Source organism: Acipenser ruthenus, chromosome 2, assembly GCF_902713425.1.
Source record: "Acipenser ruthenus chromosome 2, fAciRut3.2 maternal haplotype, whole genome shotgun sequence".
NCBI lineage: Eukaryota > Metazoa > Chordata > Actinopteri > Acipenseriformes > Acipenseridae > Acipenser > Acipenser ruthenus.
This window is the reverse complement of record NC_081190.1, coordinates 16,507,508-16,521,275: the sequence shown is the minus strand read 5'-3', so window position 1 is coordinate 16,521,275 and position 13,768 is coordinate 16,507,508. Positions and strand designations below refer to the sequence as shown.

General features: G+C 36.5%; 1 protein-coding gene across 1 annotated transcript in view; it reads left to right on the top strand.

Moving 5' to 3' along the window:
* Nucleotides 1-13,768, top strand: part of LOC117400116 (importin-11) — a 180,769-nt gene that overhangs the window by 101,874 nt on the left and 65,127 nt on the right. Inside the window, exons 25-27 of the mRNA XM_058990140.1 lie at nucleotides 5,301-5,396; nucleotides 6,306-6,419; nucleotides 12,453-12,574. Coding sequence (XP_058846123.1) covers nucleotides 5,301-5,396; nucleotides 6,306-6,419; nucleotides 12,453-12,574 — 332 coding nt within the window. The remainder of the gene's footprint in view (nucleotides 1-5,300; nucleotides 5,397-6,305; nucleotides 6,420-12,452; nucleotides 12,575-13,768) is intronic.

Here is a 13,768-nt window from a genome sequence, read left to right as displayed (position 1 = left end):
TCTCAAGATCATTCATTTGTAGCAATTGGTCATGCTCTTGTAAGTTTTTTCTATATATAAAAATATATTCTCCAAAAATACATTTTAAGCTTTTGTAGTGCATTTACCCTTAGAGAAATCAATGAAACATACGTTCCTTTGCTTTCACACAGTAAGGTTAGGTTTTGGGCTGAGAAATTAGAAGTAAATATAATTAGCTGAACCAGGATATATTATGTGCAATATGCATTTTTATAGGGAGAATGGCAAAGTCAAGAGTTGCAGGGGGATCTGTTTTCAACAATTATGCCTCGAGCAAAAGTGATTCAGACTGAAATTTAATTGAGTTTTTGGCTTTGTGCATCAAGTATTGAATTGGGGTTTCTATCTGATCGCAGCTCGCTATTTATGTACTTTATGCTGCAGTACATTTTCATTTGAAATGTTTTTTAAGGGTAATGTTCTCCTGTTTTGTTTTTCTGGTACTTCTGTAGAGCCTTGGGTAAAATAAGTATTTCAAAGTTTCAGTGCCAGGCGCATTAGTACTTGCCTGTCAGTGTGGCCTGGTTTCAATGAGCCTCACCAAGTATCTTACAGTAATACTTCTCATGCCCCCACTATGAATCTTTTCACCTTTTTAGTTATAGAGGACTTTGTTTATGTTACTGTAGATAAGTAAACTATGTTTTGTGCTACTTTGCTTAGTGTCTAATGTTAAAGTAGATTCCATTGCTCAATACAGCACCTTAAGGAATCAAGAACTGCAAGCGCAACACAACTCCTTAATATCTTAGTGTCGCTCCAAAGTCAGTTTCTATGAGTGCGCGTAAAATTGAGCTTACACTAACTTATTTTTTTTGTATATCCTTGGGATGGCAATTCATAATTATTGGAGACCCAGAGATGTGCATTTGGTCCATTTATTCAATAACTTACAATCGCATTGCTCATGGAAACCGTTTAGGTACGCAATACAAATAATAGAATACAGGAGCATTAATCAGTGCTATTGGCAGTATTCACATTATCTTTGACTTGGCAGAATGTATGCTGTGCGAGTACAAAATATCCAAAAAAAACTTGGTGTTTTGTGTCGTTGGAGAAAGGCGATGTATCCATATTTGTTTTGACTGAATGTTGGCTCTGTTTGTCACGACAGAGACTACTCTTTGATCTCCATTAAAATGAATTTTGTTTGGAAGACAAATTAATTGAATAACTAAAGAAATATAACATATATGGACAGCATTACGAAACATGCAGCTGGGACACCTTTTTATTATTTATGGCTCAAATAGGGTTGCTCCTCTTGACGTTTATTTTTCAGGTGCTAAATGCTACAATTGCTGATTAGAAGAAGCTATTAAAATATTCATTCTAATCCTTGTAATTGATGGCAAGAGATCATTGGATATTTGAGTGTTTCACGATAGAGCAACAGAGGGCACAAATCGAATGGTCTGCCTCACCACTTTTAGACACTAACTCAAGAGAACGAGAGTAAATTGGGTTTATTTACTTACCCAACCCTTTCATATGTTCTTATTAATATGCAAATGAAGATTACCTCTGCACAGTAGAAGTCGTAATGCTATACAGCCCTGTGTGTGGTGATAACAAAAGAACTCATGATGGATTTTAAAATATTTTTAATTGATATATTAAAATCCAGTCACCCTGCAAAGTGAAACAGCCTTCATGCTTTAATGACTGAGGTGTGTGTTGTCTTGATAGCATGGTCATATTGAAAAGGTTAGGAGGCATGAATACGGGACACTTTTTGTTAATGTTACAAAACAAGTCTCCATAGTTATTCCAAAGTGTGCCTAAGTTGTTTACTTGCTGTTAGCACTTGCTAATGACATTATGTTGCATAATATATTGAGAGTATTAGATTCTGGAATATATATACGGGTGTGTCGTCTGTCTGTATATTTGTTCATCTGTATCTCACACCTACATTTTCGGGAAACCTGCTTATTAAATTGTTATGAAACCTATGCTATTGGGAGTATCAGAGTGTGTGGTATATGAAGGTGTCTGACTCTACATCCATTTGTTTGTAGGTCACACTTATATTTTTACATATAGCTTGAGAACATAACATGGTTTAAGTTAAGTAATTGCAATATACTTCACATGATACTAACAACCCATCTGCTTTCCTAATAACATCTAGGCTAGGTCTTAAATAACACTATATATACTATATATATATCTATATATATAATGTAGGTACACAAGTGTGAATCATTGATAGAAAAAAAAAATCGATTATACAGTGCCTATAGAAAGTCTACACCCCCTTGAACTTTTTCACATTTTGTTGTCAGTGCCTCAGAATTTCATGCATTTAACCCTTAGCGGTCCATTTATTCAGCGCATCTCAGGTGCGTCCTGTCCAATTTATTTTCACACGCGCAGTTTATTTTAGAAGCGCTGTTTTAAGTGTGTTTTTTTCACAGTAAAACGGGTTTAAAAGGCACTGCATATCAACAGGACACTCAGTACTGCATCTCCAGCCCCGCCCCACCCCTCGTTCGCTGCTTTTTTCACATACCTCCTGATCACTCGTTTTATCACCAAACTCCTCAATAATGCGATCCAAGTCATTATTTTCTTACTATAACATCTAAAAAAAGCTCTGCAAATGTCTGTGATGTTCTTTGAGCACTGGATGCAGAAGCAGCTATCTTGTTTGTTTATGTCTGTGTTATCTATGTGATGCCGGGGCTATCTGTATTAATGAGATACGCCCCCTTTTATTTATTTATTTATTTATTTATTTATTTATTTATTTATTTATTTATTTATTTTTTCGGCTCCTATCGATCTCGGCCATTGAATGGTTTTCTTGGCTTTTTCCGGAGAAAAAACAACTAGAGACTTTTTTGCAGACCGGAAAGGGAAAATTGCAATGTCGGACCAGGTTCGACATAGGACCGCAAAGGGTTAAATGAGGATTTTTTCCCCACTTATCTACACACCATACTCCACACTGTTAAGGAGAAAAAAGTTTTTATTGAGAAAAAAATTATATATTAAAAATACAAAACTGAAAGATCATAATTGGATAAGTCTCCACCCCCCTGAGTTAATACTTGGTGGAAGCACCTTTGGCAGCAGTTATAGCTGTGAGTCTGTTGGGATAGGTCTCTAACAACTTTGCACACCTATTTTTGGCAGTATTTGACCATTCTTCTTTACAAAACTGTTCAAGCTCTGTCAAGTTCCTTGGGGAGGGTTGATGGACAGCAGTCTACAAGTCATGCCACAAATTTGATTGGATTTAGGTCAGGGCTCGGACTGGGCCACTCAAGGACATTTACCTTTTTGTGTCTTAGCCACTTCAGTGTAGCTTTGGCTGTGTGCTTTGGGTCGTTGTCATGCTGAAAGGTGAACTTCCATCCCAGTTTCAGCTTTCTTTAAGAGGGCAGCAGGTTTTCCTCAAGGACTTCTCTGTACTTTGCTCCATTCACTTTCCCTTCTATCCTGACAAGTGCCCTAGTCCCTGCCGATGAGAAACATCCCCATAACATGATGCTGCCACCACCATGCTTCACAGTAGGGATGGTGTTCTTTGGGTGATGCGCTGTGTTGGGTTTGTGCCAAACATAACGCTTTGCATTTAGGTCATAAAGTTCCATTTTAGTTTCATCAGACCACAAAACTTTTTGCCACATGGCTACAGAATCTCCTGAGTGTTTTATTTGCATACTTCAAACAGGATTCAAGGTGGGCTTTCTTGAGTAATGGCTTCCTTCTTGCCACCCTACCATACAGGCCAGATTTGTGGAGTGCTTGGGATATTGTTGTCAAATGCACACTTTGACCAGTCTTGGCCATAAAAGTCTGTAGCGTTTGCAAAGTTGCCATTGGCCTCTTGGTAGCCTCTCTGATCAGTCGTCTTCTTGCTCGGTCATCCAGTTTGGAGGGACCGTGCTCCAAAGGATATTGAAGGCCATTGATATTTTTTTATACCCATCCCCTGATCTGTGCCTTTCAACAACTTTGTCCTGGAGTTCTTTTGAAAGCGCCTTGGTGCTCATGGTTGAGTCTTTGCTTTGAAATGCACTACCCAGCAGAGGGAACCTACAGGAACTGCTGAATTTATCCTGAAATCATGTGAATCGCTACAATTTAACACAGGTGTAGGTCACTTAACTTGGTGTATGATTTTGAAGGCAATTGGTTACACCTGAGCTAATTTAGGATTGCTATTACAAGGGGGGTGGACACTTATCCAACCAAGCTATTTCAGTTTTTATTTTTAATACATTTTCTTCAAATTTCTAGAATTAATTTTTTCACTTGGAAGTTGTGGGGTAGATGTGTAGATAAATGAAAAAAAAAACACTATTTTAATGCATTTTAATTCCAGGCTATAAGGCAATAAAAGGTGAAAATTTTGAAAGGGGGTGTAGACTTTCTATAGGCACTGTATCTGGATGTTTCGGATTACAAGTCCTTCAACTGGCTGGAAAAAGCAGCAGTTGTCCTTTTTCAAATTGTGTGTGTGTGTGTGTGTGTGTATACATAAAATATATGTGTGTGTGTGTGTGTATATATATATATATATATATATATATATATATATATATATATATATATAATATAATATGATAGCAACCAATTTTGTAATTGTTTTAAAGAAATGTATTTTAAAGAATAAACAGGAAACAAAAGCAAAACAAGTCATGAAGCTCATTTGCCAAAAAGTGGTTTACCAGTGTTATTGTAAACACTTGCACAAGTAAATGAGAGAATTGTGTGATTTTTATGTTTCATGCTGAATTTACTGTATCATGATACGTATCGTATCGTGACCCTCGTATTGTATTACACTGCTGATACCCAGCCCTCCTTTGGCGGGATCTTCCCCTGTGCAGCTGAAAGAGCAATGTAACCAATATCCATGTCTGCCACTTAGTCTTTTCCTGATACTGTAGATTGCCTAGGAGTGCAAATGAGTGTCAGTTGTCATGGTGATGTTGGTGTTTTGGACACCTGGCCGGAGAGTTCTGACTCAAAGCCACAAGATTTTATTTATCCCGACTGCCAAAGTGCACTGCAAAACATTGCTGTCATTGACCTAGACGTGAGCTGCCAGTTATCTGAGCCATACAAACCCCTCAGTGCAGACATACTGTATTCATCAAACATGTACCTGGTTTTCTTAGAACATTTTCAGTGCAGTAAAGCTTCTGTTTTTCTTGGCATCAAAGGTAATTCACAATTCACGCAAGGTCTGATAGGCAGAGGTAAGCTTATTGTGTTGTGTAAATAGCAAAATAACATTATTTTTTATTATTTGTCATTAGGTTGTTGAAATTGCCATAAAAGTGAACCCTGCCCTGGGCACACACATGTTCCAGTCACTCCTGCCTTCAGTCTTCAGAGGTGTGATAGATGGGGAGGTAAGGGCAGTTATCTCATGTTACTGTCACACAATTACAGACACAGACAAATGTTTTGTTTGTTAGCCACCAAATGTTACTAATGTCAAAAACATACTACTTTTCAATTCTTCTGTTTTATAATTCGTAATGTAAAATCATCTTCTAGTTTTTACTTGAACAGCAGAATGCACTGGTAGTATCAGGTTATGAGATCACATACGGAATTTAAACATTTCTATATCAAGTGACCCCAGTTAGCTTGTGACCAGACGACTCCAGCAGGTTTTGCAGCGGCTTTCTCTTTTATGACAGTTGCAGTAATATTGTATGGCATCAAGAGCAAAATAGTATTTTTTCGTAATCTGCCGTAGCAGTTTCATTATTTGGCACCCATATGTGTTTGAGCAAATTGCCCTTGTTTCAAAGATAAACATAACTGATGCCAAAAAATGTACATATTTTTTATTAGCAGACTGTGTGAAGCCCAATTACCCTGTAACCTTATCTGAATATGGAAGTGAAGTGAAGTCTGAATTTAAAAGAATGTGGCAAATTCTAAATCCCACATGTATAGTATATCATTATATACAATTACATTTAAGAATTTGTTTAATTTTTATTTTAAGGAGTTAACCTCAATAACTTAACGACTCATGTGGAACTGATTATTCATGTACTGCTCCCTGGTAATGACATACAGAATGGCTCCTCAGTGAAAGAATAGCTTTTTATACAGACACCCTACAGACAACATTGCTATTATCCTACTGGTCTTTTTCTTCAGTTCAGGGCCCTAAGTTTGATTGCTTATTTATACTGTATCTGACAACACTTATTACTTGGAGGGATAGGGTCTATTTAACAGCATCTAGGTTTTATATTTAAGTCTTTGCTGTTCAGTTATTAGATATTTCTTCTGTTTTGCAGAGGTACCCTGTAGTTATGTCTACTTACCTGGGTGTGATGGGAAGAGTGTTGCTACAAAATGGTAGCTTTTTTTCTTCACTTCTCACACAGATGGCAGTGGAGTTCCATCAAGAGGTAAGAACTTCTTAACTTGATCAGACTTTTGTACAGGTATTCCATTTTTAGTTTTTCTGTTTTATCACATTTGAAACTGTCAGAAGTTTCCTTTTGCCTAGCACCCTGCTGTTAATCAGAAAAGTTATTGTATGCTGGTATAGCCAATTCACAGTCTTTCGCTAAACTAGGTGTAGTCGTACAAAAAAACAATAACCTGTTTTTCAGGGAAGAAAGTAAGATTTGTAGCAAAGAGCTTTATTCATTTAAATAAGGACGTCTGTAACATGGCATGAATTTTAATCCAGGAGCCCCAAGCACCAAGTCTGATTTGTTGAACACCATGTTGTGCTTTCTCTATTACAAAAATACAAAGCAACTTTTCCTAGCAAAACACGATTACTTCTCTTGGAAAAAACACCTGGAAAATAAGCTCCTAATAATATAATTTTGATTATCATGGACCCTTTTAATATAAATGTATCAGCCATTCAACTGATTCTCACCACATGTTTGTTTACTGTATGCTACAGGATCACACCAATTCCAAAATGTTTTTCCAATATTATAACAGCAAGAGAACATTCAAAGAGGAGGTTAAATGTCTAAGAGACACAAATGGCAAAATCATAGATGAAGAAAAAAAAATAGCAAATATATTAAATGATTACTTTTCACAGGTTTTTACAAAGGAGGACACGGACAACATGCCCCACATGTCGACCTGTTCCTATCCAATTTTAAATAACTTTAGCATAACAGAGGCAGAAGTGTTAAAGGGACTAGGAGCTCTTAAAATAAACAAATCCCCTGGGCCAGATGAGATCCTCCCAATAGTACTCAAAGAAATGAAATAAGTTATTTACAAACCGCTAACCAAAATCATGCAACAGTCTCTTGACACAGGGGTTGTACCAACAGACTGGAAAATAGCAAACGTAATACCAGTCCACAAAAAGGGAGACAAAACCGAACCAGGTAACTACAGACCAATAAGCCTGACTTCTATTATATGTAAACTTATGGAAACTATAATAAGATCCAAAATGGAAAATTACCTATATGGTAACAATATCCTGGGAGACAGCCAGCATGGTTTTAGGAAAGGGAGATCATGTCTAACTAACCTACTTGACTTTTTTTGAGGATGCAACATTGAAAATGGATAACTGCAAAGCATACGACATGGTTTATTTAGATTTCCAGAAAGCTTTTGACAAAGTCCCGCATAAAAGATTAATTCTCAAACTGAGCGCAGTAGGGATTCAAGGAAATGCATGCACATGGATTAGGGAGTGGTTAACAGGTAGAAAACAGAAAGTACTGATTAGAGGAGAAACCTCGAAATGGAGTGAGGTAACCAGTGGTGTACCACAGGGATCAGTATGAGGTCCTCTGCTATTCCTAATCTACATTAATGATTTAGACTCTGATATAGTAAGCAAACTCGTTAAATTTGCAGACGACACAAAAATAGGAGGAGTGGCAGACACTGTTGAAGCAGCAAAGGTCATTCAAAATGATCTAGACAGCATTCAAAATTGGGCAGACACATGGCAAATGAAATTTAATAGAGAAAAGTGTAAAGTATTGCATGCGGGCAATAAAAATGTGCATTATAAATATCATATGGGAGATAGTGAAATTGAAGAAGGGAACTATGAAAAAGACCTAGGAGTTTATGTTGACTCAGAAATGTCTTCATCTAGACAATGTGGGGAAGCTATAAAAAAGGCTAACAAGATATATTGTGAGAAGTGTTGAATTTAAATCAAGGGAAGTAATGTTAAAACTCTACAATGCATTAGTAAGACCTCACCTAGAATATTTTGTTCAAGTCTGGTCACCTCGTTACAAAAAGGATATTGCTGCTCTAGAAAGAGTGCAAAGAAGAGCGACCAGAATTATCCCGGGTTTAAAAGGCATGTCGTATGCAGACAGGCTAAAAGAATTGAATCTATTCAGTCTTGAACAAAGAAGACTACGCGGCGATCTGATTCAAACATTCAAAATCCTAAAAGGTATAGACAGTGTTAACCCGGGGGACTTCTTTGACTTGAAAAAAGAAAAAAGGACCAGGGGTCATAAATGGAGATTAGATAAAGGGACATTCAGAACAGAAAATAGGAGGCACTTTTTTACATAGAGAATTGTGAGGGTCTGGAACCAACTCCCCAGTAATGTTGTTGAAGCTGACACCCAGGGATCCTTCAAGAAGCTGCTTGATGAGATTCTGGGATCAATAAGCTACTAACAACCAAACGAGCAAGATGGTCTGAATGGCCTCCTCTCGTTTGTAAACTTTCTTATGTTCTTATGAAACCCAGCCCAGTAATGTTGTTGTGTCAAGCTGAACAGAGAAAGTGCTTCTTTGATTCTTAGCTACATGTATTGCCATGCAGCAACTGCTAACTGTGCAGTGTCTATTCTGACTTCAGTGCTATATATATATATATATATATATATATATATATATATATATATATATTGTAACACAGCAGGGAGGGGGTTTTGTTTTATTGTTTAATTATTTCTGTTAATTGTTTAATTTTCATTGGTGATTATCCCCTGCACCTGGTGATTTATTATTAAATTAGAGCCGGGAGCAGGGTATAAAAGAAAGGCACACCCTCGCAAGCGGACTCTTCACACAGCAGCCCAGAACAGACTGGCTGCCTTTCTTGTGCGTTCTAGGATTCTCAATAACGTTCCATTACAGGATGTGTCTTGTGAAGAGTTTCAGTGCCACATTGTTTTTAAGAAAGTATGGTCTTTTTTTCACATTTCCAATTTACTTCAAGCTCACAAACCATTTGATGTGATATGAGATACCCCTTATATTATGCTACCTGGGATGCTGAATGTTTGACAGTATTATCTGATGCAGTTATGATGTTGGTTGTTTCAACAATAATTCTAAAATGGTGTACTCCAACCAAAACTGATAATGTTTCTGTCAAAGGAGTGTAAACATAGTTATTTGATAACATTTTAAAGTTGAGCTCTCATAAATGATTTGCTTTTAAATAAACATAAACAGGCTCCTCTTTTTTATTCCTGTTGACATTTCTTGTAGTTGTCCAAAGCTTTTATTTTTATGTGTATCACCAAAAAAAAAATGGTGTTGGATAGCCACTGTTTACCTTGTCACTGTTCTTGTTCATTTTCTGTACTTTTGAATTGGCTTTTTTGGAATGAAAGGTATTTTTTTACTACTCATTTACTCCAGAGTAATGTAATGTACAGTTCAGTTCCTGTTTTTATAATCTTTGCAATCATTATGGTCCTCGGTTTGTGTTCATCCAATGTTGATTTGTCAGATTTCTCTAAATCTCCCTTCACTTGCCTTGCGCTTGATTTGAGCTTCACTGAACAACCTTCCTTTGTCCATTCAAGTCATTCATCAATATTTGTTTTCATGGGCTTGGTTTTTCTGTTTAATTCAATGGTGCCCTAGTATTTATGTTTTTAATATAAGCAGTTCTTGGTTACAGTATGAAATCCTAAGTAATATCCCAGCAGAGGAAAAATATAATCTTTTCCTAGTTGTAATATATTTTCTATCTGTTTCATGACCAAAAATAAATATTCTTTCTTGTGACACAAGCAGTAAAACACTTCAGTTTATTATATCTATTGTTACTTTTTTTTAAATTGCAACCACTCTCTGTAGGTAGTATTATTTTATGTTTAGTACAGTATATGTATTACTGGTATCACAATTTGCCTTGGGGCTATAACAACTGTATATTTTGTTGTCTTTTTGATGGATTTATTTTGCATGGACATGTTGACACAGAAGGTCAGTGTAATTTTTATTTCCATGTATATTATTATTATTATTATTATTTATTAATAAGCAGACACCCTTATCCAGGGTGACTTACAATTGTTACAAGATATCACATTATTTTTTACATACAATTACCCATTTATACAGTTAGGGTTTTACTGGAGCAATCTAGGTAAAGTACCTTGCTCAAGGGTACAGCAGCAGTGTCCCCCACCTGGGATTGAACCCACAACCCTCCGGTCAAGAGCCCAGAGCCCTAACCACTACTCCACACTGCTGCCCCTAAATGATTTTCCCTCCATGTTCCATGCTTTTGTATGAGAGAAAAAAAGATCAATTTCCAGGCTGGAGGAAGATGGTGTTTAACCTTTGGATCAGTTGTGTTGCTCAGTGTAAAACTAGTTCAACAAGAAGGAAAGGTACACTCCAACTGTGTCTTTGTTCCCGCTCATTGTTGCGTTATTGCAAATCAGCTCATCTTTGGTAATTTCTTTAAATGTATAAGTTAAAATAGATCTTTGCCTTACTCTGTCGGGAATGTTTTATCTTACAACTAGATACAGGTAACTTTCTCTCTCAATGTTAATAATAATCTGAGACTTACTATTAACACTACTACTACATTTGCTGTCAATTGTATATTGACTGCTTTTTTCTGGACTTCAAATCAGCTTAATATTTTATACATACTGTACTTGCTCCCTTTTAAACGAGTGCACATAAGTGTGACTCTTCACAGAACAGACATAGATCCAGGGGATAGCTTGCCTGGTTAAAAAAACAAACCGAGAAATAAAAAGAAATACGGGATAGCACACTCTACTGAGATTGATATGGATAAATAGTTACAGTAACTGTGTTTTATAAATGTATTCTCAAACTTTCATTCGGACAGATTTACATGGGCAGCAGTGTGGAGTAGTGGTTAGGGCTCTGGACTCCTGACACTGCTATTGTACCCTTGAGCAAGGTACTTTACCTAGATTGCTCCAGTAAAAACCCCAGCTGTATAAATGGGTAATTGTATGTAAAAATAATGTGATATCTTGTAATAATTGTAATTCGCCCTGGATAAGGGCGTCTGCTGAGAAATGTAATAATAATAACATGGTAGACCTCAAGTGGTTGGTGGAGTTCTGTATGTTGGGTATTCATAAACCTCACATGTTGCTGTACATATTACAGATTTAACAAATATGCAAAGTGACCTTCCTTTTTAAATAAAGCTTTCCATGCAATTGCAGGCACAGTTGGTCATTGGTATTCTTACTGCATCCAGCTGCGAAACTGAATTGGGCAAATAGTGACACCTTTTTAAATGCAGTTTTTTTTTAATCTAAATTAATTTGTGCTATTTAGATTGTACATTTATTTATTGGCATTAAAAAGTAATTTTAGTTACGCACTTATAACAAAGTTATGGGAATAACTTTTTCATTAACCTTTTTATCTGTAGTTTTAAATTTCAGGTCCCACAGGGCATGGGATGAATTGTATGATTGGGATTATAATTTTATTAAATGTAATACAGTATAATCAATTTTGGGGGTTTTAATCATTGTTAATTCTTTTTTTTTTTTTTTTTTGATGAGTAATAGAATATATTAGAATGAATTAAAATATTTTACAATACTTTGAACAAAGGTTGGCTTTTTGTACTGTAAAGAGGATCTGATGATCTAGGGATTCCAGGTTTCCTGAACCGTGATTAAAGCAGAAAGATTTTGGAAGCTCCAGTTTATTTGATGAGCAATACATTTGATAAATTCAAATGGTACCAGCTTCATTCGAGTTTGCAAAACATGCCTTCTCTGTCTTTGTGATGTCTTGTACAAGTACGGTGGATATGAAAACTTACCGCGCAGAATCTCCAGTCAGGGTTTCATTGTGCTTTTCTCCCAACTTTTTCTCTTTTCTCCCTATGATGTTAGTCCTGATTTGACAGTCCAATTTTCCACACAAACGTGAAATTGGCAAAGAAAAATATCTGTAGTTCCGTCTAAAACAAGCTGAACATGTCGCCGACGGCCAATCAGCGCGAACTTGAATGTACGCTATAGGAAACTGGCTAATACATATTTCACTTTTAGTAGTTGATGAGTATTCTCGTAGTTTTAAGAGTGGCATAGTTGTTCCTATTATTATTATTATTATTATTATTATTACTATTATTATGAATTTGTCATTTAGCAGACGCTTTTATCCTTCTGTACAATATTGTCAAATTCAGTCTTTTTTTTCTTTCTATTTCCCGGACAAAGATGGATCAGCTCTTGGGCAGCTTGATTGAGATGTGGGTGGACCGAATGGACAACATTACGCAGCCAGAAAGAAGAAAGCTTTCAGCTTTGGCATTGCTCTCACTGCTTCCCTCGGACAACAGGTAGGCACAATACAAGCACGTCTGAATCCTTGAACTGGAGATAAAACCAAAAGATAGTAAGCTTGTTGCTTTTCCTACTTCTATGGTGTCAGATTTGATCATTCACAGTATGTATGGCTATAGGTTATCATCACTCCACTGTATGGTGTTCTGTCCCTTTATAAATGACTCTTGGTTTTATCACCTTTCATAAGCCAGGAGCCGGAACAGTTACTTTAAAATTTATGGTGCTTTTGCAACAGATTGTAAAAGAGAAGGAACTAAATATTTAAAAAAGTCAGTCTTTCTGCTATGTAAAAGAACTGACTGGCATATATTACCCGGGGTTCTTGCTCATTGGAGTTTATTTCCATTTTGACCCACAAAGGAAGTCTGCATTGCAGGTTGAAGAAAGGGTTTCAAACCATTACTTGCCCAATATCCATCCAAGTTAAAACTGTTCAGTTCATGCCTTGTAAGAAGTGCTCCAGGCGATCATTAATTTTATTTTAAAATATAGATTTTCCCCAGCCCTTTATTGTGCTGGCTGCCTGGGGCTACACCTAAACAAAGGGCACCATTGTAATCTTCTCTGATTCTCTCTATTATTTATCGTCCCCCAAAATACAATCTTTCCTTTATCAGTGAATTTTCAGATTTTGCTTCTTTTTTCTGTACCGGTGCAGGTAAAGTTCTCATCACGGGGGATTTCAACATTCATGTTGATTCTCCTACTTCAGTTGTGGCTCAGGATATTTGTTCCTTTTAGATTCACTGAGATTTGTTCAGTCGGTTACTTCTGCTACTCATATTCATGGTCACATATTAGATCTGCTGATTTCCCAGGGTTTGGAATTATCTAATCTAAGTATTACTATTTCTGATCACTTTTTGCTGACTGCTAATCTGAACCCCCCTTCCCCCAGATACAAAGTATATTTCTTATTGTTCCAAAAATAAGCTTACTCCATCTGTCCTTATCCAGACTCTACTTAATGCTTCTACAAACCAGATTGCTACTATAGATGTTTCTGAAGCAGTTCTGCTTTACAATCCTAACTTGTCCAATGTCTTAAATACAGTTGCTCCGATAAAAACTAGATTAATTCATCAGGATCGCACTTCTCCCTGGTATAATTTACATCTTAGAGACCTAAAAAGAGTGGGGCGTTGGGTTGAACGTAAATGGACGGCCACTGGTCTAAAGGTACACAG